General features: G+C 41.2%; 1 protein-coding gene across 1 annotated transcript in view; it reads left to right on the top strand.

Moving 5' to 3' along the window:
* The first annotated feature begins 1,609 nt into the window (after window positions 1-1,609).
* APCDD1 (APC down-regulated 1) overlaps window positions 1,610-27,788 on the top strand; it is a 53,006-nt gene continuing 26,827 nt past the window's right edge. The window contains exon 1 of the mRNA XM_075828368.1: window positions 1,610-1,880. Within this exon, the coding sequence (XP_075684483.1) occupies window positions 1,817-1,880 (64 nt within the window). The 5' untranslated portion in view covers window positions 1,610-1,816. The remainder of the gene's footprint in view (window positions 1,881-27,788) is intronic.

Genomic DNA, 27,788 nt, shown 5'->3' with positions numbered 1-27,788 from the left:
ATCTAAAACAATTAGTATATCTGGATCACCAATATATACATTAATCATTAGAAACACTTTTATTAAGTTTATGCAAATTAGCATTTCGATGCAATGAGGGCGTCTCCGTTGCACCAAAATGCTAGCGCATCATTGCCCTGTTCAACCCCCCCATCCCTCCCTGCTGGATGTGATTGACATGGGCCAGTCAGTGTACTCGGCGAGTTCACGCCTGGCCCCGTAGTGTAGTGAACGCGCGCACATTCCTGCATCTTAGTCGGCGCATGCGCAGTATAAACAATATGTCCGCCGTTGTAATCGGCACTACTGCGCATGCACTGATGACTCCCTTTAATTATAAAATTGTTAACATATGAAACGTAGAGAAACACAAAATCTTAATATTTCAGTTTGAAATGTAACACACTGGTATTCCACCACCCAAATTGCCACTTTCCTAGGGATAGGATATGTCTGTAATACTGTTAATGTGGATATCATAATGTAGCAAGAGCATATGGTTACACCTCAAAGTTCCTATGGCAAGCCAAACAGCAGGCGGTTAGGAGTCACATTTGGCTTTCGAGCCACTGGTATAGATCATAAAAAATTAACAATGTTTGCCATGTATAGAAACTATCCAGTGAAAAACTATCCAAAGTTCTGACATTTACTTACATAGTAAAGCGCCACCTGGTGCCCAAAGTGTATAGCAATGTGCATGTCCACAACTGCTGATGCTCAGTCACCCTCACCACAGACAGTTCTCTGAATAGTGATCATCTGTTCACTGTAGAGCAGTCAGGGAAGGAGCAGAGCCTCAGTAGTAGCATGGTAGTATAGTGGAGGAAACTACTACTTTTCAGCTTGTTAGGACTATAAAGCTCTGCATCCTGACAGCAGATATGTCTCCTGCACATGCCCCCTCTGAGTTTGCTCAGAACCTTTCCCCAGCAGTACAGATCAGCAGCAGCACCAAGGGGAACACAGGGCAGCAGAAAAAAAGGTGAGACAGATATTCTATAAACACTGCAAATTACTTTGAAACAGCTATTTACAGAATTTCTGGACTTTTCATATGAAAGTAATTTCTGAGATACTCCCTTTAAGAACCTAATGCAATTTGATAAAGCTATATGACGTAATAAATCTGCTATTTCCCATTTACAGTATTCTAAGTACCTGTAACATCCTTATATTGTGTCATAATTTAATTAAAGCCATATGCAAAATGGTTCATTGGGATAGATAGATTAGATAGATAGATAGATAGATAGATAGATAGATAGATAGATAGATAGATAGATAGATAGATAGATAATGATAGATAGATAGATAGATAGATAGATAGATAGATAGATAGATAGATAGATAGCATCTGCAATAAATGTTAAACTTTAGCACAAATCATTTTGTCTATGGTCTGTATAAATCTGTGTTATGACTCTAAGGATAACTTCACAGTGGTATCACCGGTATCACACTGAGATACACATCACATCAGCTACAATTTATCAGGACTCTGGTGTAGACTTGATCACAGGGCTGAGATGTCAGACACCCCTCCCCCATCAACGCCCACTCCATTTATATAGCAGTGAATAGGAAGGAACTCAGCCACTGAGAGGAGACAAGCTCATCCCTGCAATAGTCTGAACATACAGGAGGAGAGGACTGAAGCTGGAGTGTGGCTCATAGAGCCAGTGTATGGATGGCAGTGAGCGCTCTGCACTGAGCCCTGGGCATTGACTCCTCTCACCCAGGGGATACTGCTGCTGGATTATAATCTAGATGCTTGGATTGTAAATTGTACAAGGTTCAGTAAAAGTGAGAAGCCATGGAGATCCCATGCCTGTGTCTTGCAGCGATCGTTTCTTTGCTTCCAGTGCTCATCACGTCTGGTATGTGTGTGTATATTTCTGGCTGCTACAATCTGGAGTTGTGTTACTTTGTTGTACATAGTGCCTGCCTTCATATACATTCATTTTAATATTCTCCTACAACATGTACTGTAGCTCAGGGAATACTGGCAGTAGTACAGAAGATACTGGTGCTATTGGAGGTCACAATAGATTAGATTATATTCTGATAAAAATACTTAACTCACTACGTAGCCATCACATTAATACCCATACATGCTTTTCTCTTGATGTGTGGTTGACACAATTGTAAAGGCCGTTCACACAGAGCCATCACAATATTATGACCACATCGTAATACTTTATTTAAGTGTAGAAAAATATAGAAACAATGACTTCAAGGGATTTCATATATCTGGTCGAGTGATCATATTAATGTTTGTTTCACAATTTCCCTGATAAATAATCTCATTTACACTGGACCAATAATCACTGTGTAATTGGGCCATAACTTTATGAATTCTAAAAAAACGAAAAACTTTTTGAGTTCTAACAATTTGGACAAATAATGGCAGACTATCTTAAAATACATATAGAGGACGTTTTTAAAGGGAATAAAGGTGTATCCATTCACAACTCAGGTTGGTTAAAGAATGTGATGCTCAGAAAGCACCTTTCTTCTACATCGACATATAACTGCACATATCAGATCACTTCCAAATGTAAAAAGATAGGTCTTCTATTGGGGTACAAAGGTTGGCCTGCCATTGGTGCCTGAGGGGGCACCACAGTTGGTCCCTCTACCAAATAAGAGGACAGCGGTACCTTACTTAGGGAGCCCTGTGACAGATTTTGCTTTGGGGCCAAGGAGATTCAAGTTATCTATCTATCTATCTATCTATCTATCTATCTATCTATCTATCTATCTATCTATCTATCTATCTATCTATCTATCTATCTATCTATCTACAGTATCTGTATTATCTATCTATCTATCTATCTATCTATCTATCTATCTATCTATCTATCTATCTATCTATCTATCTATCTATCTATCTATCTATCTATCTATCTATCTATCTATCTATCTAAAATGGCAAAACAGTGTGTGGCCTAGAATATTCTAAAATACCCAAAAGATCATTATGCAAAAAAACATAATAGAACAGAGTGATTTGGACAATTGGAAGGTATAAACAATTAGAGAAGAGAAATATATAGAAACGCTTATCTTTCGTCCACTACATTCTGTTTCTGCTGTAAACCTTACTGTCTTCTTTCTTTAGAATGACCTTTTATAATCATTATTAGATCATTGCTATTTCAGATTATCAGATGTTTGAACGATGATCCATCTGTCAATGTTCTTAGTACATTCATTCTACATGAAATAGATTATTCTGGTTTTATTAGGATTACTCACACTGTGGTCATTGGTGTAGGAATGCATCCTTGATGTTGTATATAAAACATTATTGTGAATTAGTTGTGGAACATTGCTGGTTTCAATCATATACAGGTATAATGAGCAAAAGTGGTCTCCAAATATTGTGAACATTATCCAAACCTTATCCATTGACCAGTTACTTGATCTTAAATGATGATTTTTCAGTTTGTGATCTATTGATATCTATGAATAGACCATAAATGGCCACATACCATCTAAACTACTCCACATCCTATCCAACAAACTGTTCATCAAACTGTGATTTGCAAGCAAATCACAAAAGGTAATGATCAACCAGGTTATACTAGAAGAAATACAGAAAACTTACCCTAAATGCATACACGGCTATTATTATTATTTTTGGTATCCAATGAACAATAATGTAAGACTTTCCTTTGACGTATGTTTTCTTACCAAACTATAGTACCTTTAAGTATCATTGACATTACCATCTTTAGGACATAACTCCAAGACAAGTAAAGGACTTGTATAAATATGGCTAGCAGGTACTCTAAACGTAATATCTAATATAAGTGGAGCGATCATTCACACACATATGTAAACCTTTCTGGAGGTTCTCAGGACTGCAGATATGTGACATGAAGTAGAGATCATGAGGGCAGACATTTTTCTGGACTTCCTATCACTAACCACATTGAAGAACACTAAAGTCAACCTCACCCCCGCCAAAGATGTCTTCTCCCGGACACCAATATATAAAATTCAACTGCACAGTGAATACAGATGGAGTGAAAGTTCTGTTTCCCAAATTAGTACAATATATTCCTTAGCTAGTAGCTTCAGTAATCCTTCCCCCAACTAGCTAATTTCTGGGGGTTCACAACACATTTTGACATGTCTGCAGTGATCTACAGAAGATATGGCATGTGGCATATTTGTATATTCACGGGGCTTCCCACTCCACATCACAATGTATTTTTCATGTTGTAAATGCTGGTCTTTGATTGATTGATTGATTGATTGATTGATTGATTGATTGATTGATTGATTGATTGATTGAATAATGAAAGGCTTGAGATATACTGGCTATAATACACTTGCTTGATGAATTAGTATTCCCTGTGTAAGAGCTGGCCCCTTAGAGACCCTTAACAATGTTTTCTTAGGAATCTCTAAGTTGAGCCGCTGCATTGCTCCCATTGTCATTCTTCAATTACTTGATTTCCCTCAGTGTTTAGTGGGGTGAAAGAAATTCGGTCTCAGCATCTTACAAAACAAGTCAAGCATTTATTACATTAGTCTAAAAGTAAAGTTCCTTGTGTCAGTTTGTTTGCAATCTTGTCTTTGTAGTCGTTGGGTTCAGTCAACACATATTTAGAAGTGTTTGAATGAAGAATATCATTTCGTTGCGAGCCATGAGAATCGTTGCTTGCCAGGAGCATGCTGTTTGACTTTACTTGTGCAATAATCCTGGCTGTTTATTCTATGCTTTGTGATCGCCAATCACTCTAGCTGTAACCTGTTTGCCAGAGACTGGTTCCAAATCTTTTTTTGCTCAACTTTGTGAAGTTTTCGGCTGTGCATTTAGATTATTCAGGTCACACAGTTTGTTTTTCTTTTCCTCTTAAAAGTTATTTTGAGAAATTGTCTAGAAAGTTGTGTGAAAAAGATCAGATGTGGATGCAGAAGTGAGGTCATATTTAAGTCTGCTGTCCCCATGTCCATTGGCCAGTTAACATTAGCAAGGCTTTATTTTCCGAGGATTTTAACTTGTTAGCTCATAGGGCTAGGAGGCAATACCCCTCTGACTGCTGTACATTCCACAGTTGCCCAGGAAGTCTTCAATAATATCTTGAGTGCTGCAAATAATCCATCATCTGTTTATTCTAGATAAGCAAATTGTCACAGACATGACTATTGTGCAAATATATAAAGTTCCTCGTGTGCTTTATGGCAGTATTTCTCAATGTCTCTAGCCAAAGTAACCCCTATCCAGAAGTGTAGCATGAGGGTAGTGCAGGTGGAGACATGGTGTGTACCCTCTGGGGCACACATTCTACAGATTGGGAACCTACAGTATAAATTACAGCAACGTTAATGGGAACCTGCAGTATAAATTACAGCAACGCTATTGTATGATACTAATACATCATATAATATGTACAGTAAGTGTGCACAGCGCAAGCACTGGGATATACAATCAGGATTTAATTTAAGGTTAGAATTTATTGATTGTTTTGACTGTTAATAATAATCTTCCATTTTTTTAAATAATACCTTGCACTTCAAGGTTTAGATAGCAACTCCAAAGAGCAACATTCAGGAGCGTCTTTTCAAAGACAACACATTATGTAGCCGCACCTATGCAGACGCACCTCAAAACTTCAAATAGGAATATATATGGTCTTCCTTTTTTTATGGAGAATTTATTTTCCTCAACCAGAGATTCACCATTCACTTCACTCTTTTTTAGCTGTGTGATGCCCCTTCTTTCTCTCTGTGAATTCTATCCATGAATAGGCCACAGTATAATCACCCTCTTTAGCACTCACATGATTATAGTGGTAGGACCATCAACACATTGTGAGCATTTCTGCATTTTTAAGTAAAAGAACAGTAAAAATATGTATTATGTTTAACCCAAAATTGTGTATTATTCCACACAGTTCAGTAGGTCTGTACATCGCTTCCCATCTGGTACTGGGCTGCCAAGTCTCATAGGGTATCCGTAACACTCTTACAGGAAACTGCGGACCACTCCATTGGGTATTAGATGACTCTTGCAAGAATAGGTGACTCTGATGTCACAGGTGCCTTCAACAACCTAACAGCATAGTAATGGGTAAGGAGCAGGGCCGGCCTTATATTCGATGTGGTCCAGTGCAGTACCTTCTTTTGGTGCCCGCCTTCCGGAATGTAGTGTTTTGTCATACAGTGTATATATAAACATAAAGTACCAAACCGTGCCTAATTATAAGTAACATACAGTGGCGTATGGTGACCTCATAGCACTTCTATACAGTTTTCTAAATATCAATGCTATACACTGCAGCCACCGCCACCATACGCTGCAAAACTTATATACTGTGCACTGCCTAAACAGCTGAGCCACACAATGCCTAAGCAAATACCAACATATAGTCACCAAATAACAGCTCCATGCATAATATATTAAAAAGTGCTTTACAATTAATAGGATTTCTGGTGCTTCCTTCAGCCCTAAGGGTGGCCATAGTTAGGAGCCAAATGGTGTCACATACAGTATACACATATCGATAGATAAATAGTAATGGTCCCCTATAAGGACCATCTATTCAGCCTCTGCACATCTAGATGTTAATGATTTCTAGGTTTAGATACTTAATAGACTGGTTTGCAAGTAGAGATCCGCTTATATCAATACACAGAAGCGATGCGAGCCTCATAATACTGTTCATTAAAAATCTGTCAAGTGACATATTCACACATATGCCAACACCTCCATATATACAGAGAGCAGCACAATGTGCGTATTCATGGGCTCTATGATTATGGGCAACACTGAATGTTCATACAACACATGCTACTGAGCGAGCTTGTACACTGTTGTTAAAGGGAAACTAACAGAAAATGTAAAGTGGAACTGACAGTTATATACAACTGCGTATTTAACAGATTACCAGGATTTTTTCTATTCTACTTTCATATGTCTTCTTCTTGATAGATCTAAAATGAATGACCAATGATAAGGGAGTGATAAGCACAGGATCAGGCTCATTGTCCTTCTCAGAAACTTTAAGTGACATCATCCGCTCATCAGTTCTCTGCACATTTGCTTTAATACTCTCATTACAATCTTCAGATAACTCTAGAGGGTATTAGGCTGAGTAAGGTTTTTGACAAAGTTCTGCCCAGTGGGTATTTAGTGGGTGCAAATTCACTCACTAGCTTACCTATATTCGACCATAGAAATATTAGAACAGCTGAAGATTACCTGATTTATAAGAGATTTGTCCTTGTCACAGACTCAAGTTAGTTTTTTGTTAAATCTAAATACAAATTAATCTATTCAAAAGCTGAAAAATTTGAAGGAATTCAATTAATTAAAGGGGTAGTCCCACGATTCAATATTACACTTCTCTGTTGGATCATACAAAACATAACAATTTCTCAATTCAGAAATTTTAAAAAAAATACTCCTCGTGTTGTGGCGCCCATTGTTCCCTCTAAGCTGTGGCGCCCATTGTTCCCCCTAAGCTGTGTGCTCTGGAAATGGCAGGGTTACAAATTCCACACCCTGCAGAGAGGTAGAGCTGCTATTGGGCTGCTTGACCTCATTAGCATATTGTTTTAACTCTTTTCTTTGCATAGCGCACGGCTTACAGGGAACACAGGTGGTGCCCCATGGTGTTGTTTTGATTCCCTCTCAGAACGCCCACCTAATGCGTCCAGTGTCGGTGGTCACACATGCCCAGTAGCTCAATACCGTCCCTGGGATCCTCTTGTAAATGGGCTGTGGAGTGATTCCAGCTTTTGTTCCAAACTAATCTCACTTCCTTTTAACGCTTATAAGAAATATACATGTGTTTATACCTTGTTTTATAGGTTCATATTTGGATATTGTGTTGTACTCTTTATATATAATCTTCATAAAAGTTGAGTACGTTTGTCAATACATTGTATCATTTACCTTGGCCTGGTCCTGAGTTACGGCCTGTAAACAGTATGTTCATACACAATACATTTGTTGCATAAATCTGAATGGGGTTGTTTCTGCAGCATGTGCATGGATTTCTGAAAAAAATCTGCCGCATGTGCAGAGTCCAAAGCTAGTGTTGTTGTTGATGTGTTGTAGTTGCATTGTTTTTGGATAAAAAAGAAGTTCATTTTTTAATCTCATACAAATCGTTTAAAAACACATATTGGTGATCATAACAGCAAATGTACTACAATTCAGCTCAGTGAAGACAACATTATAGTAGCTATCATGGCCAATATGAATTTTATAATATTAGATTTATTTGACTAGACATAAGAGATGGAGTTCAGACGAGAACACATATACACACATTGGCTCATGTAAAAATCATTGACCAATACACCGTGTTCCAAATTATTATGCACATTGGATTTAAGTGTCATAAACATTTAATTATTAGTTTTTCAATTAAACTCATGGATGGTATTGTGTCTTAGGTCTCTTTGGATCATTGTAATCAATCTCAGACACCTGTGATAATTAGTTTTCCAGGTGTGCCCAATCAAAGGAAAACTACTTAGGAAGGACGTTCAACATTATTAAGCAGGCCACAGGTTTCAAGCAATATGGGAAAGAAAAAGGATCTCTCTGCTGCCGAAAGTATGAAAACATTGAATATTTCAAGAAAACTTAAGCGTGATCATCGTACTGTGAAAAGATTTGTGGCTGATTCAGAGCACAGACGGGTTCGTTCAGATAAAGGCATAATGAGGAAGGTTTCTGCCAGACAAATTAATAGGAATAGGAGAGCAGCTGCTAAAATGCCATTGCAAAGCAACAAACAGGTATTTGAAGCCACTGGTGCCTCTGGAGTCCCGCGAACCTCAAGGTGTAGGATCCTCCAGAAGTTTGCAAGTGTGCATAAAGCTATCATTCGGCCACCTCTAAACAATGCTCACAAGCAGAAACGGTTGCAGTGGGCTCAGAAATACATGAAGACTAATTTTTAAACCGTGTTGTTTACTGATGAGTGCTGTGCAACCCTGGATGGTCCAGATGGATGGAGTAGTGGATGGTTGGTGAATGGCCACCATGTCCCAACAAGGCTGCGACGTCAGCAAGGAGGTAGCGGAGTCATGTTTTGGGCTGGAATCATGGGGAGAGAGCTGGTAGGCCCCTTTAGGGTCCCTGACGGTGTGAAAATGACCTCTGCAAAGTACATAGAGTTTATGACTGACCACTTTCTTCCGTGGTACAAAAAGAAGAACCGTGCCTTCCGTAGCAAAATTATCTTCATGTATGACAATGCACCATCTCATGCTGCAAAGAATACCTTTGTGTCATTGGCTGCTATGGGCATAAAAGGAGAGAAACTCATGGTGTGGCCCCCATGTTCCCCTGACCTCAACCCTATTGAGAACCTTTGGAGCATCCTCAAGCAAAATATCTATGAGGGTGGGAGGCAGTTCACATCAAAACAGAAGCTCTGGGAGGCTATTCTGACATCCTGCAAAGATATTCAAGCAGAAACTGTCCAAATACTCACAAATTCAATGGATGCAAGAATTTTGAAGGTGATATTAAAGAAGGGGTCCTATGTTAACATGTAACTTGGCCTGTTAAGTTTTTTTTTTTTTATTGAAAGAGCTTTTGATTTCTGTAAATATGACCTCCTGATACTGCAAATTCAACAAATTACCATTTTAGTTCTCTTTACAACCTTTAAAATGTTTTGATCTCTGTTGTGCATAATAATTTGAAACAGTGCATTTTGAGCTTTTTACTCCTAAAAAAAAACCTGTTATCATTAGGAGATTTGTTCAATATTATACTCCAACGGTTGATGGCTTGAAGATTATACTGACTGTCATTTGCATCGACTATTTAGGAAAATCAGCAAAAAATAACATTTGCATAATAATTTGGAACGCGGTGTATATAGTTCCATAGTTTACATAAAATAATGGGTATCGTGATATTTAGAAGATAGATTCCGGCATGTATTATGACCTAATCTACTCCACACTGATCAGGTTATAAAAGGAGGTTTTACTGTTTCCTTTCATTTTAACTTGGCACTGTGCTATTTTAAATGTCTTTCTTTGTTTTATAAACAGTTGTTTAAAGAGAACCTGTCACCATGAGGGTCCACTTTAAATGGGAGATTCAGTGCGATCTCCTAATAGAGTTATACTAGTGAGCGTAAATACATCCGCTAAACAGCCACCAAGTGCCTAACGGGAGCTGAATAGAAAGCACTTCCTGGTTTTGTGGAGTCACATGGTGTATCACATGATCCCTCTCAACCAGTCAGCAGCTCTGAAAAGTTTCTCTCTACTAAAGTTTAAACGCACTGAAGAATAATAAGTTGTTAAAAGTAAATCAGTGTACCTTTTATACATTTTTACCATGTTAGGCCGTTTTCGGTCCTTCCAGGTGCAGAAACACAGGATAAAAGAGAAACATCTGAGGGTATGAGAACACAAAATTGCCAGAAAACAGTTGATGTCTTATCCAGGAGATTAGATTTCCTTTCCACCTACCCATAAATTATCTATACATATGATGTATATGAAAGGTTTGGACTAACATAGTAGTCAGCACCACGGGTCATACCTGTAGTATAATACTACGGATACTGTAATAATGAATGATATATTTTATCTACTATTCTGATGTAGTATCATCTATTCTGACATGTGTCACTCACATAACAACTGTAGATTGCTTTAATTGGTCCTTGCTACACTTTCAAGATACCTAGGTACCTCTGTGATCATCTGCCTGGGATTCAAGATGAAGTCTGTGGTTAGAGGGTATGGAGAATAATTATAGGGCTGCTCTCTTAAACCCATCTGCTTAGAATTACAGAGAAGTTTTAATCCATCATAACCTTGAGAAAATTCAGAGCCCACAGACAGATCAAAACAACAGCTGCCAAATAGATGAAATGGGGAAACAATTCAGTGTTCAGCTAAAATATGTGTTCTAAAGGCGTACACTTATCTAAGACACAGGTCTCTTCTCTGGGATAGTGTCTCATGTTTTAGATTCAGAAAACCAATGTTAGACACAGTCAACAGAGGGCCCCATGAAAGAACAATATATGGGCCTTATCCTCTCCAATAGTTTATCATAAAGAACCCCATTTACAGATGTGTCCACCCTTACCTTTGCTTTGAATTTGTTTAAGGGCTTCAATTTCTCATGAAACAAATTCAATACATTGTTGCAACATGCTAGTAAAACCCTTGACATGCTGCAATTCCCATTACAACCACTGGGTGGTCACACATAGAACATATATCATAGACAACTCGTAACAGAGTATCACAAAATCATGTTTTATTTCAAAGCTGGTCATCTTGCGCCACACATCTCAGGATATATAGATATAAGAGGAAAGTTAAAGGAGTTGTCTGAGATTTAGATCAACAAAGCGGCCAGAGCAGAGAGTGACGTCACCCGTCATGTTCCCCACGGCAGGATCTGGAAACGGGGCCACTTTAGAAAATGTAAGTATATTACAAATGTATTTACATTTATAAATTACAAGCATTAACACAAAGTCATAAAATCTCGGACAACCCCTTTAAGGAAGGACACATCTGTATGTCTGTCTAACTATGCACCCATTATTGTGAGCTACAGATGTGTCCTTCCTTACCTTTCCTCTCATCTCAACATACCCAGAGATGTGTGGCATAAGGTAACCAGCTTTGAAAAAACCATGTGTTCTTGATACACAAGTTGTCTATGCTATATGAGTCTACGCGTGGCCACCAAGTGGTTGTGGTGTTAATTGCAGACTGTCAAGGGTTTTGCTAGCATGTCCCGAAATTGTATTGAATTTGTTTCATGATAAATTGGAATCTTTAACCAAATTCAAGCAAAAATAAGGGTGGACACATCTGTATAAAAGTCTTGCATGTATTCTAATAGACAGCAGGTAGCTGATTTTAAGTTGGCAGTGGACCCCTTACCTATTGGGCCCCATGCATATGCACAGGTTGCACACATAGTATGTCCGCCGCTGCAGAAAACTTCAGGTCTTACATTTCATGTATATATATTATACAACCAAAGCTACAAAACATGGACCTTGGCGTGCAGTTCTGCCTGGCATCTAATCTAATCTTATGTTCCACAACGGTAGATTATACAGTTGTAAATAGGACAGAATTTGTGTATTTTGAGGCTAGGCATGTAATATCATCAAGCTGTCACATGTGCATTCCCCGACCTCACATGTCTGGGACATCTGCAGCCAGTTCATCTCCAGCTCAACATTTTCTTAGTGAATACGGTCTCAACTCAGAAGTATATTTGCTCAGTGGTTTGTTGTATGTTTTTGCTTCCCATCAAAGCTCAGCAAAAAAACAGTCCCACCTTTGGGAATTCTGATATTTTAATGTAATAGGACTTTACTGCTCAGTAAGTTCTGGGACATTTCTCAAGGAGATTGTACTAATATAACACCTGCACTTCTCTATCTTGGTCATACACTGTACCAACACCAGGAGAAAGGGGCACCATATATGTGAGGGTAAACTTGCCATGACTCTTTTAAAGCTTTAGGGCTGGGGCTCCCAATTAGTGTTGCAACTTCAATTGTTATCTCTAGGGAAAAACGTTGCAAGCCAGCTTTATACCTTTTGCAATGTTTCCTACAAGGTCCGAATTTTTTTAAATAGCCACAAAGTTACTTGTAATTATTTCCTCCATATGCAACAATTAGAGACCCTTCACAAGCGTGATTTTTTTACAGTTACCACATGACTTCAGGTTGCTGTGAAGCCCTAGCCTTAAGGGGGTTCTCCGGGCATTTTATATTGACAGCCTATCCTTAGGATAGGCCATCAATGTCAGATCGGCAGCACTTTTCCTTCAGTGAAAAAAACGGAAACCTAGCGAACGGAGGCAAACAGATTGCACCTGAAACAAAAGAATTACTATTAAAATCATTAGTAATTCTAACGAAGCGATGCTTTCCGTTTGGACTCTTGTACATCTCTTCCTCGGACAGACGAGAACTAAACGGAGCTTAACGGTAGTGTGAAAGGAGCCTTAACTTAGAAGTCATGTTATTTGTTTTATAATTATGCCTATAGAAAGCTATTTATTTCACACCAAAACAATAATTTAATCACAGAATGATAAAATTCAGTCCAAAAAGCCCACCCAAAATTTTGGCAGTAGAAGCAAAGGAATGAAAACTTGTCTTGACCTTTTATGTGCATTAATTCTATGCCAACAGGAATAGTTCAGTATTTTGAAAATTCAGACATCATCAGGCCATTTCTTTATTTGATTAAGTAAACTTATATATTCCTACTATGAAACGTAGACCAAGAACACTTGATTGGAAGCAGCTCTCCCAGATTCATGAAACTGCCTTTTATAAAAAGCAATCCTCCGTGCAATAATGCAGACAGTTCCTTAATGTTGAACAAGGTCTCCTTTGGGGAAATGTTACAAGTAAAAATATTGTAGATCCTGCATTGTGTCAGAGAATTGCAGCTGGAACGTGTCCATTATCACCCATTTCCATTGCTTATGTGAAATATTATCTCAAAAGTCAACCATGAAAATCATTTATTCTAACTATTTTGTTGCTCGTCCATTTGTGTACACTGTGTACATTAGTTTCACATTTAAACTCTATCTTGTATGGTTCTTCATTTGCATTTGTTATATCGGCAAAACGGCAAAGGTCAGATGTTACATGTTTATGAATGTAAAAATATGTATTTCTATTTGCATAATGGGGCATATTTCTCAACACAATGACAATAGTTTTCTCGCATAATTGTATTGAAAAGAATTGCGTTCATGCTGACCACTGTTTTTATCAAGCCCCCGACACAGAAAGGATGGGACCAGATGTGTCAGCATCTGTGCAGTTCCCTTTATGTAAAAAAAAACGCTGTTAAACAGTATTTTTGCTTTTTAAGAGTTCTAGGCAATGTAAAAAATAACGGAAACCTAGCGAACGGAGGCAAACAGAATCCAACTGAAACAAAAGAATTACCATTGAAATCAATGGTAATCCAAACAGAAGCGATCCTTTCCATTTGGATTTTCGGTCATCTCTTCCTCTGATGGAAGAGACCTAAACAGGAGACAACGGTAGTGTGAACTTAGCCTTAGTAAAATAAATTGCAGGTGTCTATCAGGTCCACATAGCATGTATCACTATATAAGTGGTTTCTGCATGAAAGCATTTGTGGATGGCACTTGTCCTTGACGTTCTCCGCTACATTACATGCGGGTAAGTGCAAGACAAAACAATTAAACAGCTCTTGAATGTGTCTGTAAACATGTGCTTGCAGTTAGCTGAAGGCAAAAATCTTGTGGGACCATAGTGCTAAGTGAAACCACTGTTTAAATCCCCTGAATATAAGAGGCAGGTGCCAGTCCCACTACAAGATTGGGGGTGTTTGATACAGCAGTGTCCCGGGCAAACCCTTATTCGGTTCTTCAAAAACACCCATGAGAGAGTAGACATGTTCATTCCCAATTTTGCCAGGATACAAAAATCTGTTGTATGAAATAGTCATCCCACTCGGGTATAATATTAAAACAAAATAATGAGATAATCTATAGTAAACTTATCAAGGACCCCGAAAAGGTAGAGGAACATCACACATAATAGATAAAAAAATGGCCAACATGGTCACGTGATAAAAAAATGGCCAACATCAAGCATGCAAAATAATTATAGTAAAGGCAGGTTTAAGTATATGCATGAAAGAGTAAGAGTATTAGGGTATGTGCACACGTAGTGTTTTCTGGCGTATTTCGGGGCGTTTATGCCTCGAAAAACGCCTGAAAAAACGGGATCAGAACGCCTACAAACATCTGCCCATTGATTGCAAGGGGAAATACGGCGTTCTGATCCGACGGGGCGTTTTTTTGTATGCCTCATTTTCAAAAAACAGCACGTAAAAAGACACCCGCGAAAAAGAAGTGCATGTCACTCTTTGAGTCGTTTTTGGAGCCGTTTTTCATTGACTCTATAGAAAAACAGCTCCAAAAATGGCTGTAAAAAACGCAGTGAAAAACGTGAGTTGCTAAAAAAAGCTTTTCCCTTGAAAAAAGCTTTGTATTTTCAGACGTTTTTAGCTTAGCGTGTGCCCATACCCTTAGAGGAACTTTCTCTCATTCTATGGTATCTAAACCAGTACAACAAGTCAGTACAATGACAATTAACAAGGGACATACAGACCAAGTAGGGTACCCTGTGCCCCACGCGCACTTCTTATAGACATTAAATGGAGCGGCAAAAAACTGCTCGACTCACTGCGGGGGTGCAGTAAGGTTGAATGGAAGATTCAGGATCCCCGTTTTCGCGACTGGTGGGGCCCCCAGGGATTCAACAATTCTTACCTATCCTGTGGAAAGGTGATAATTGTGGATTCTGGTAAAACCCCTTTAAGGGCATGACCACACGTGGCGGATTTCCTCCGCAACTGTCCGCATCAATGCCGCACAGAATCTGCGTTGCAGATTCTGCTGCGGATCTGCACAAAATGTGCAGTACATTGATGCGGACTAGCTGCTGCGGACTGCGGGAAAAGTGCTTCCCTTCTCCCTATCAGTGCAGGATAGAGAGAAGGGACAGCACTTTCCCTAGTGAAAGTAAACGATTTTCATACTTACCGGCCGTTGTCTTGGTGACGCGTCCCTCTTTCGGCATCCAGCCCGACCTCCCTGGATGACGCGCCAGTCCATGTGACCGCTGCAGCCTGTGCTTGGCCTGTGATTGGCTGCAGCCGTCACTTACACTGAAACGTCATCCTGGGAGGCCGGACTGGAGACAGACGCAGGGAGTTCTCGGTAAGTATGAACTTATATGTTTTTTACAGATACATGTATATTGAGATCGGTAGTCACTGTCCCGGGTGCAGAAACAGTTACTGCCGATCGCTTAACTCTTTCAGCACCCTGGACAGTGACTATTTACAGACGTCTCCTAGCAACGCTCCCGTCATTACGGGAGCCCCATTGACTTCCTCAGTCTGGCTGTAGACCTAGAAATACATAGGTCCAGCCAGAATGAAGAAATGTCATGGTAGTAAAACCAATACGCTCCGCAGCACACATAAGATCTGCGGACTTCATTGCGGAATTTTGACTCTCCATTGAAGTCAATGGAGAAATTCCGCCATGAGTCCGCCACTGCTCCGCAACAGACAGAGCATGCTGCGGACACCAAATTCCGCTCCGCAGCCTATGCTCCGCAGCGGAATTTTACGCCTCGTCTAAACGAACACTGCTAAATTAAAGTGTAAGTCAATGGACAAACGGCACCGCTGCGGATTAACGCTGCGGAGTGTCCGCAGCGGAATTTAAGTGAAATTCCGCCACGTGTGAACCCGCCCTAAGAAAGACATTCCACAAGTGACAACAAGTATTATTGGCTGACTGAACTGTATAGACAAGAGAGATGTATGCATCAGGGAACCCCACTTTAAAGCTACAGCGCAGCTTACTGAAACAACCCCTGTTTGGGTTTCATGAAGTCCTGGTTGGGAACTGTAGCCATAATAATAACAAAACTGGTATTTCCCGTTAAATGGTCTTTAATCCATTTGAGAATGACAATTTTGTACAGGAGACACTGTTCATACATACACCCGAATAAGTATGATGATAAATTAAAATGACCTCTGCAATATTCGCATAACTTTATAAACACTGAACCGGTTTTCGATCAAAATGTCTCTTTTATTTTAAGTTATAAGTTTAGAAAAAATACATTTGATTATTTGGAAAACTGAGACTGAAAGTTGTTATTAAGAAGCATGACTTTTCAAGAAATATACACTGTGCTTTGTAGCTGTTAATCCCCTCCCCCAGCTGGAATATTTGTGTTGATAACATGAGCAAGTCTTACATCCAGTCATCAGACTGACATATCCGAGTGGAAATAGAATATGCCTTTACATATTACTGTATCTTGACTTCGAGACGAGCAAACAAATGCTAGCTAGGTCATAAAAGCTTCTCTGAAGATGTCTGCCCTACCACAAGTGCTGAGCTACATGGGGGTTATTTTCACTGACAAAATATGCCTTTGTTCTTTGTATCAGTGGAGATCTACTTTAGAAAGAACTTGAGACAGAAATGTTCCTTTTATCTTTCACTTCTTGTCATCTTCAAAAAGAGCCAGTTCTTATAATAAACAAGCAGCTTCTTCCCCGAAGCACAAACCCCTCATCATAAATAACGCAATGTTGAGAGACCATAAAAAAATGTGTAACCTTTGCGTCATTTTCTGCTGCATTTTTTTTCTGTTAGGAAAAATATTTTCCTGTAATTTTGTTTGCTAAATTCTTTATAAATTAAAGATTTTGAAATGTTTGAAGACATAGGCCCCATGCACATGAACGTGATTTTGCGGCCGCAATTCCCCCGAAAATCCACGGGAGAATTGCGACCCCATTCATTCCTATGGGGCCATGCACACGACCGTGGTTTCCACGGTCTGTGCATGGCCCAGGAGCCCGGACCGCAGAAAGAACGGACGTCTTACTACAGCCGTGTTCTGCGTTCCAGGCTCATAGGAAATAATGGAAGCGGCCATGTGCACAGCCCGCGATTTGACACTCCACTGCCGGCCGACCAGAAAATCATGGCCGTGCACATGGCTACGGTCGTGTGCATAAGGCCATAAGGTTTCCATTAGAATACAACCTATTTGTCAAACATAAGAAAACCATGGCACTCACCAAGTCCTTTTTTGTTCTTTATTTCTGGCCGTAGACCAGCTCTGTCATGTCTTTGCTATACTTATATTTTAATATACTGCCATGTAGAATGAAAAAGTACTGGGTGAGTACTGCAGATTTCTCCTCTCATGTTTGTTTTCCATGTATCTACTAACCGTACCGCAGAGCAACACCTACAGTTGTCCTCGTGCAAATATCCAAAAGGCATTTTGGTTATGTTTTGCCAGCCCAGATTCTTTGCATGTTGAATATTTGTCAAACTTTTGCATTATTTATTGAGACTCACTGGAAAGAACTGGGCAACCAATTGCAAGGTAACTTTCTGTTAGTAAACAGTAAAAAAAAAAAAATCCAAAACTTGTTCTCTTCGTGAGTGAAAATAAGCATGGACTATAGTAGTGGGTCAGGTATGACATCAGCAATGGATTGTAGTGTCAGAATCAATGTTACGTATGCTGTCCCTTTTAATACCTATAGATAAATCCTATTTGCTGGCCCTATATCAAAAGCACAGGTGTCTTTTTTAAAACGTTGTTCCTAAAATAGAACCTAACCCTCAGCGGCTAGTACACATTTATATGCTGTTGAAAACACAATCCAGTAAAAAGTTATCATATTAACTTTCATAGTATAGCGCCACCTGGTGTTCAAAGTATATAGCAATGTGCACATCCACCTAATGAACTGAGTGCTGATGGATACACCTGCTCAGTCACTGTCTCCACAGCCAGGTCTCTGCATAGTGTTCCTCTGTTCACTGCGAATAGAAATAGCTTTCTGCCCTGCCCTGCCCTATTTGCCAAGTGCAAGCATGGCAATTATAGCTGAGAAAATTCCTTATCAACTTGTAAGGACTGTAAAGCTCTGCATCCTGACAGCAGATACGAAAACCTGCACATACCCACTCAGCATTTATTGTTTCATTTTATTATATTTTCATTAGTTTCTAGGGGAATACAAACTTTATATGTCATAGAGTTTATATCAGGGGTGTTGCTAAGGACTTAAAAGATCAGAGACATAAAAATCTATATGTAAATCGGAGACAACACATCTATAAGAAAACTATTATAACACAGCTCAGGTCTATGTTTGATAGTTTAGCTCAAATATTTCCATCACCAAATAAAGGTCAGATACCTGTTCTACACAGTGAAAAGTAATACAGTATAGTTAAATCGAATGACTTACAGGTGAAGTCTTCTCTGATTGTAGTCGTCTGCTTTTTCTTTTCTTTTCGGGTCCGGATCACCATGAAGACTTTTGTTAGCCATGACTCATCTCTGCAAACAAACATCCCATCCTGCTGCTACCTCTAGTGCCCCTCACAGTGCCCACTACACAGTACTAGTGTGTTAAAGTAATAATTCCCCGTTTGTGCCTACCACAAATAATGCCCCACTTGTGGCCCAGAGTAAGTGCCCTCCTTTGTGCCCCCACATAGTAATAATAACCCCTTTGCAAAGCCCTCAAATTAATGTTGCCTTCATTGAGCCCCACAGTAATAATGCCCTCTTGTGCTCCCACACAGTAGTAATTCCCCCTTTGTGTCCCCCACACTGTAATAATGCCCCCTTTATGTCCAACAGTAATAGTGCCCTCCTCTGTGCTCCCGCACAGTAATAACTACTTTATGCCTTTCACAAATAATACTTGCCACCTTTATGCTCCCCCATAATAATAATCCCAATATAATTCCCTCTATAATCCCCTACAAAGTAGTAGTGCCCCCTTTGTGCCCCCCAAAAGTAATAGTACCCCCTTTGTGCCCCACAAAGTAATAGTGCCCCTGAAAAAGTAATGCTACGCCCTACATGTCCCATAGTAACAGTGCCCTGAGTAACAATTTTCCCTTTTGTGACCCCTTTGTGTCCTCCCACACAATAATAGTCCCAGCATTTGCGCCTCCAAAAATAAAACTTAAAGGGGTTATCTGTGTTTTGCAAAAGGCTGAAAATGAGAAATTAACAAAAGAAACAGTATTCACCTATCCTTTCCCCTGGTGATCCAGAGCTGACCCTCCCGGTAATGGTGTACATGCACGTAGCATGTGACCGCTGCAGCCATTCAGAGCGCTAAGTGGTGACATCGTAGTTCTGGCATAAAACCAGGAGAATTAAAAAATGACTGCTTTGCCCTTTGATTGGCTGCAGTGGTCACATGCTACATGCATGTAAATAACTGGGAGTGCTGCTGGAGTGTCAGTGCTGTATCGCCGGGGAAAAAGGATAGATGAGCACTGCTTCTTTTGTTAATTTATCTCATTTTAACACATTAGCAAACATTTTTCAAAACCTGGATAACTCCTTTTCCAGTGACGCGATCAAAGAGGGGAGTTCCCTTTGATCATGCAGTGGTCACAGACGAATGTTTTCTGACCCCAGCTGTATTCAGGAGGCTTCTCTAAGATCAGGAGCTGTAAGTTACAGCTCCTTAGAGGATGAGCGCTTACAGGAGCGCTCATCAGCCTCTCCTACAGCGACGCCAAAAGACGTCGATGTAGACTAAGCACCTGCACCGCCTGCCGTCAAAAGACAGTGGGCTGTCGTTAAGGGGTTAATTTTGTGTACATACGCATTTGTGATCACTTTTTATTCCATTTTATTGGAAGCTAAAGTAACCAAAATCGGTTTTCTATTTATTTTTACTTTTCTACGTCGTTTATCCTGCGGGTTAAATTATGTTGTTTTGTAATAGTTTAGACTTGGACGCGGTGATACCAATTATATTTTTTTTTTTATTTCTTACATTATTTAAGGGGAAAATTAGGAAAAGGGTCTATTGTTTTCTTTTTTTGGACAGTGCTAAAAACTTTATTTAACTATTTCTTAGATATTTTTTTAGACCCCCTAGGGGACTTGAACAAGCGATTGTTTACCATCTCCTATTAAGGAGCAGAAACATGGCAGGCCTAGGGGCCTTCATAAGGCCCCCATGCTGCCATGACAATCACCCATGCGGTCGTAGGGGGAGCGCGATGGAATGACAGGGGCCCCTCTATCACTTCTAACGACTTAGATGACGTGGTCGCTATTGACTCTGAGGTAACTCAGATCCCAGTGGTTACAGTGAAGGGAATTGTCAGCCAACACCCGCTGAGAATGGAGCAGGCTCAGTAAGTGAGCCCGCTCCGTACTCCCCCCTACCAACTATGATGTATAGTTATATCAAATTTCAGTGGGGGTGAAAACAGTAATATCTGTGACCCGTCGTACATACACATTTTTTTTAACAGTCTTAATTAACGAGATATTGTGAACTGTGAGCAAGGGTAAACTGAGAATTTGGCTAACCAGGCAGTGCCCGAGACCCAGAGCATTAGGTGGCCCACAGCCAAACTGCTGCAACATAAAGCTTTACAGAGGTTGGAACTCCAAACCTCCTTCTACCCATTACGGAGATAAATTATGAAATTCATGCTCCTTGTGCCCCTAACTAGGGGGAGCTTACTGCACCCAGATTTATACATCCCATAGCTCAATGGGAACTGCATAAATCCATGTGTAGCAAGCTGCCCCGAGAGGCAGCGGCAGCAATTATAATCTTCCCGGCATCCTTGTAATAAATTGCAGTCGGTTTGTGTAAAAAAAATATATATATATGTTAATCATAAGAATATATTCTAGATTACAGTAGCTATCACAATAACAATTATTATAACTATAATAACAAGACAAAATCCAAATCCAGGGTGAGATCATCTCAAAGTAAAGCCATTGCTGATATTATTGGCAAGTATGTGCACATAATGTCATACGCTTATCATTATAGGAAATCTTGACCTGAACACAACCAGAGGATGACTTTACATAACACTGCATAAATACTAAAAATCAGGTATAGTAGAGCATGTCAGGAAGTCTCTTTTAATACTGAACTTTAGTTCTAGACACAGCCCAGAGTTGTCCATGTTTCTGGAAAAAAGCAGACCCTTTATTCTCAGACACTTCCAGTGACCTTGATATTTAAAAAAAAATAAAATAAAGAACGTGTCAAAGAATCTACCAAGAAATTGCTATTGGGTTTATTTATTTATTTATTTTTTTGTTGAGATTTAATCCCTTATGCTTTTTTCCATTCTGCAATGCACCAGGCTGCACACTCCATTAATTTATGTGAACGGGGGAGTCTAATTCCCACGCATGTAGTAACGTCCTCAATGTTATCAGTGAACTACAGTTCCCAGAATACCTAGATACCACTATATACATTCCTGTTTATGGGTATCTTACAATGCCACACACAATGTATTTGTTCACAACACCCTGAAAATGAAAATCTGCAAGATTTGACCTCTGTAGTGATGAGTGCAGAGCTCCAGGCATCGATTCAATCAAACATGTCTCTGCACAGTGATAGGGATATGGGTGGGAGCTTTTCCTTGTATTTGGAGCTGGTAATAATAGAGCAATTGGAACTAATATAACTGAGAGGAAGTTGCTTTTTTGTGTTAGAAACTCAAGGCAGAAGTATGGAGGAAAAATGACTGAGCTTTAGAGATGAGCAAATTTCCCAAAATTTGTTTCGGGTCCGATTCGATTAAATCGGCCTTCTGATTAGATTGAATCTGCCTTCCGATTTGATGGAATCGGCCTACCGTTTTGATGGAATCGGCCTTCTCATTCGATTCAGTCAAACTAGCAAGTGCCCCGATTGCCCTGAAAACACATGTTATTTAATGGAGGCCACTGATGAACCTGCCTGAACATATGCCCCTGCATCAGCAGCTGTGTTCAGAAAGGGAGTTTCACATAGGAAGATATTGGCGCTATTCTTCTAATAACTATATATGTATTAGTAATTAAGTGCCGGCAGACTCCATTTGGCCGCGAGTGGTTCACCGTGAAACCCAAAATTTTCAGTCCAAAACTTTTGGGAATTGGGACCGAATTCGATTATTGTTGAATCAATGCGCTCATATCTACTGACCTTATATAAGAGAGAGTGCAGTTACCTGTATAGCGGGGTTCTTTCGAGTGGTTTCCTTTTAATAAAACACAATCCTAGGCCAATTGAATGTTAAAAAGAATGTTTTTACTAAACACAACTGTTATTACATTGGCACACAAGCATATGGTTATTTACTCTCTTTGAGGCACAGTAACTTAGCGGTTATAACACATAAGTGACAGTCTCTTAAACATTACAAGTATACTTAATCAGATAAACACTTAACCAATCAGGGATTTCTCTCTCTAAAGGTATATGCTTGTCTTTCTAAAACCACACCCAGGCTGTTTTGTCACACAGCCTCATACTTCTTCACAGATTTTCCGACTTCCCGTCAGATGTCTGTTTCTTTTCCACACCTGTCTCTAAGGCTCTCTACTTCCTTTCAACCTTGTCTCTCAGTATCTCGTCTTTCCATCTCAATGGTTTCAGTCTACAAGAGATAATCTTCTAGACACAGTTCCCTGACTCTCAAGGGTTCTGACTTATGTAACATTGCAGTGTTTCCCTCTTATCACGTCTTCGTGACTCTCAACGGTTAGGTACTTAAGGGTGCTACCTCCCAATGTTCTACCACCAGTCACGGCTGACAGGCACTTCTACAAGGCATTCTCGAGACCCTGTGTCATGTCTCCTTCTATACTCCAAGTCAAAACAGGATCAAAGTAGCCTTCTCACCAGGGTCACTTGGCCATATTTCAGGCTTGCAGAGCAACCAGTCCTCAACAGTCATTCAGCCACCATCAGGCCACCCTCCTACACGGTCTGCCTTTCCTCCTCAGCTGCCCTGTCCAGCACCTCATACGGTTTGCCCGCTCTCTCTCAAAAGGTTCCAAACCTCTTCCAGCAGGCTCTGATTGGGACTAGTAATCCTTGAGCCTGTTCACCAGAGCCTGCAACCAGTGGCGGATTAAGTAGACCATAGGCCCTGAGATGTTACCCAAACTTGGGCCCCTCTTCTCCACCGCCGCCCTGCCACACAGTAACTATTGATAACACTACCTTTCTGAGCGAGCATTAAAAAATGGGTGTTACGATTCCCCTTGTCACAGGACTGTGTCCCTACATACTGACAGCATCACACTGTGCAGGGACACATCCTCCTGACAAGGGGAATGGTAACACGCATTTGTCTATCAGTCCTGGACTGGACAAATACTTTTTGTGAAATACAGGATTTCCTATAATAAACATGCGAGGAGAGGTGACAGATTCTCTATAAATCCAGTGACTCATAGGTGATGGCGTCTCAGATTCTAGTCGTTTTTTTTCCTCTTTTCTTCTCCATCCGGTCCAGGGATCTTGACGACTTCTCCCGGCCATGACCCATTTCTGCAGACTTTGCCACTCGGATGTCTTCGGCTCCTCACTTTTCTAACATTTCCACACCTATAAACAAAAATAAAATTATCATTACCCCTAAATAAAATAGCACCATACACTGTGCCCCTAAATATAATAGCACCATGCACTGCGCTCCTAAATAAAATAGTACCAAACATTGTGCCCCTGAATATAATTGTGTCAAACACTGTAAAGTAAAGCACCACACACATAGCCCCCTGTAGATAGCGCCACACAGCCTTCCCCCTCTTGTAAGTAGTGTCACACAGCCCCCCCCTTGTATATAGGGGTACACCACTCCCCCTCGTATATAGGGCCACACAGCCCTCCCCCTGTATGTTGCCACACAGTGCCCTCCTGTATATTGCCACAGTGCTCCCCCACTGTATATTGCCACACAGCGCTCCCCCCCTGTATGTTGCCACACAGCGCTCCTCCCCTGTATGATGCCACACAGTGCTTCCCGCCTGTATGTTGCAACACAGCGCTCCCCCCCAGTATGTTGCCAGACAGCGCTCCCCCCTGTATATTGCCACACAGCGCTCCCACTGTATGTTGCCAGACAGCACCCCCCGTATGTTTCCACACAGCGCTCCCCTCATATGTTGCTACACAGAGCCCCTCCCTGTATGTTACCACACAGCACTTCCCCCCCTGTATATTGCCACACAGCGCTCCCCCCCTGTATATTACCACAGCCCTCCTCCTTGTATATTGTCACACAGCCCTCCCCCCTGTATGTTGCCACACTGCTCCCCCCCTGTATATTGCCACACAGCACTCCCCCTGTATATTACCCCCCCCCTAAAAAATATATATATATTGCACTTACCATGCCGCATTCCGGTCGGACGCATGCGCATCCTATGGGCTGGACACATGTGCAGGCTGGCATGATGCAGTACGTCATCACGCCCGCCTGCGCAGGGAGTCTTCCTAGCGTCTTATAGAGGACTCAGATACAAGTGAATGTGTCTGTCGCTAGCACCAGGGCCCCCTCCGGTGCTAGTGACGCCACCGGGCATGAGGAGGCCCATGCAATCATGTGCGGTTCAGGCGGCCATGGGCCCCCTGGGAACCGCCCTAATGATGATCCGCCACTGACTGCAACATAAAGGCTGTTTTACACAGACCCCCCTGACTCTCTATATGGTTATCACTAACACTGATATCTTCCTCTCAATAAAACCTCTTAGTCACTTGCTCTCCCTTAACCCACATGGCTTGCTTCACAGTGGCTGAATCTAGCGCTATTCCACTCTCTCCCACTGTAGCAGGCTCCTTTAGCACTCCATGTGGCTGTTCAGTCACTCTGGCCAAACTTTCTGCAGTCAGTGTCTTATATAAGCTCAAGCAACAGAGACACCTAGTGGCAAAGGCACAATCTGCAACAGAACTTGATATAATAGCTGCATACATATCATATTCACATTTCCTGTGTCCAGCTATAGCAGCTTGTCATGACAGCACCACAGGGCATCGCGGCCCACCGTCCGGACAAAATGTAAAGTAAAGGCAAAAAGGCAACATATCTACAGTATACACAGTCACAATTATACATATAGTATGCACAGGACAAAAACAAACTACTAAGCAGTCTCTCATATAACTCAATGAGTCCTTTTAATGAAATGAGAAAGCGTGTAAATTATACATGGGCAGTCCATTGTCTGCAAATGGAGGATTTACAGTTCACCCTTTTTACATACTATACATAAGGATTATGGAGCATTATTTAGTGGCCGGACATACACTCAGTGCAATAAAAAACAAATATTAAAAATATAGAACAGCTTCATTTATAAACTAGACTGACTATCTGGAGCAATACTGTAAATTATAATTAACTAGCTTTTATACCCGGCGTTGTTCGGGAGGTTGACTTACGGTATAGATAGAGTAAAAGCTCACTATTTAAATACCTCTCAGTATGAATTGAATTGCTAGAGAGTGTAAATAATGTTATTGGAAGCATAAAAGAAATGAAATGAAGCAAAATATTCATTACAGATTTAGGCCTCATGCACTGAACGTAAAAACGCCCGTAATCACGGGCCGTAATTACAGCCCGTAATTAAGGGCCCATAGACTTCTATTGGCCACGGGTACCTTCCCGTTTGCTTACGGCAAGGTGCCCGGGCCGTTGAAAAATATAGAACATGTGTAAAGGATCTGCCAGACACAGCTTCTGTGTCGATGCCCGTGATTAATCAGTCTGCATCTGCTCCTAGGTCTGATAGAGTGACTCGATCTGCTACCACTCAGGCTGGTAAGCTAAGGAGTGGGAGAACCTATCACAGCCTGGCCAGACGGTTCTAGCTCCCGCCCTCGGTCTATTTATACCTTCATTTCCTGCTTGTCTTTGCCTGTGATTCTTTCCTGTTTCCCGGCTCTGCTGCTCCTGCTATTACTATTGACCTTGCTTCATTTTGACCCTGGCTTTACTAACTGCACTCCTGCTCTGCGTTTGGTACCTCGTACACTCCTGGTTTGACTCGGCTCGTTCACTACTCCTGTTGCTCACGGTGTTGCTGTGGGCAACTGCCCCATTTACCTTAGCTTCTGTGTACCCTTGTCTGTTTGTCTGTTGTGCACATATTGAGCGTAGGGACCGTCGCCCAGTTGTACGCCGTCACCTAGGACGGGCCGTGCAAGTAGGCAGGGACTGAGTGGCGGGTAGATTAGGGCTCACCTGTCTGTCTCCCTACCCCGACATTACAACATGTCCTATTTCAGGCCATAATTACGGCACTGGCAGGCCCATATAAGGCTTCATGCCCACTTCAGTCTTTTTCTTCAGGGTGCTAGCCATTTTTCAGACGGCTAGCACCCTGACCCATTCATTTCAATGGGTCCGATGTACACTTCAGTTTTTTGGATGGTTCCGTTGCTCCGTTCTGACAAAATTAGAGCATGTCCTTCTTTGGTCCGAGATTCCGTAAGTGTGAGGCTCATGCAAGTCAATGGGGCCGTCAAAAAACCTGAAGGCACACGGAAGGCATCAGTGTGCTGTCCGTGTGTGACGGAGCCGTTGCCTAGCAACGGCCGGTCGGGCAGAGGTACACATACAGACAGATACTGCACTAATCGGCAGCCCCTTCTCTCTGTCAGCACTGATAGAGAGAAGAGGCTGCTGATCAGTGCTGGAACGCAGCGATATTAAGAAAAATAAGTTCATACGTACCCCGGCCGTTGTCTTGGTGACGCGTCCCTCTTCTGACATCCAGTCCGACCTCCCTGGATGACTCGGCAGACCATTTGACCGCTGCAGCCTGTGATTGGCTGCAGCAGTCACATGGTCTGAAACGTCATCTCAGGAGGCCGGACTTGAGAAAGAAGCACGCAAGCAGGGAGTTCTGGGTAAGTAGTAACTTTTTTTTGTTGCAGGTTTTTTTTAATGGACTATTAATCTATATTGTGAGCGCCGTGCATGGTATTCCCTGTCCAGCAGTAGTCTCTGTCCAGGGTGCTAAAAGAGTTAAGGGGCTGCACCGATCGGCAGTAACTGTTTCAGCACCCTGGACAGTGAGTACCGCTGGACGGGGAATAGCATGTGCATCACTCACAATATTGAAACACGGAAGTGTGCACGGAGTACACACGGGAAGCACACGGTTCCAATCACGAACACACGGATCCGTGAAAAACGGCCGTGAAAACGGTGATGGAAGTGTGCATGAGGCCTAAGTCTATGGGGCTCCCGTAATTACGGGTGGCTACGTGTGTGCACCCGTAATTACGGGAGCGTTGCTAGGCAACGTCAGGGGATAGTCACTGTCCAGGGTGCTGAAAGAGTTAACTAATCGGCAGTAACTCTTTCAGCACCCGGGACAGTG

Source organism: Rhinoderma darwinii, chromosome 5 (genome assembly GCF_050947455.1).
Source record: "Rhinoderma darwinii isolate aRhiDar2 chromosome 5, aRhiDar2.hap1, whole genome shotgun sequence".
Lineage (NCBI taxonomy): Eukaryota > Metazoa > Chordata > Amphibia > Anura > Rhinodermatidae > Rhinoderma > Rhinoderma darwinii.
The sequence above is the reverse complement of the archived record's forward strand: the minus strand, read 5'-3'. Positions and strand labels throughout refer to the sequence as shown.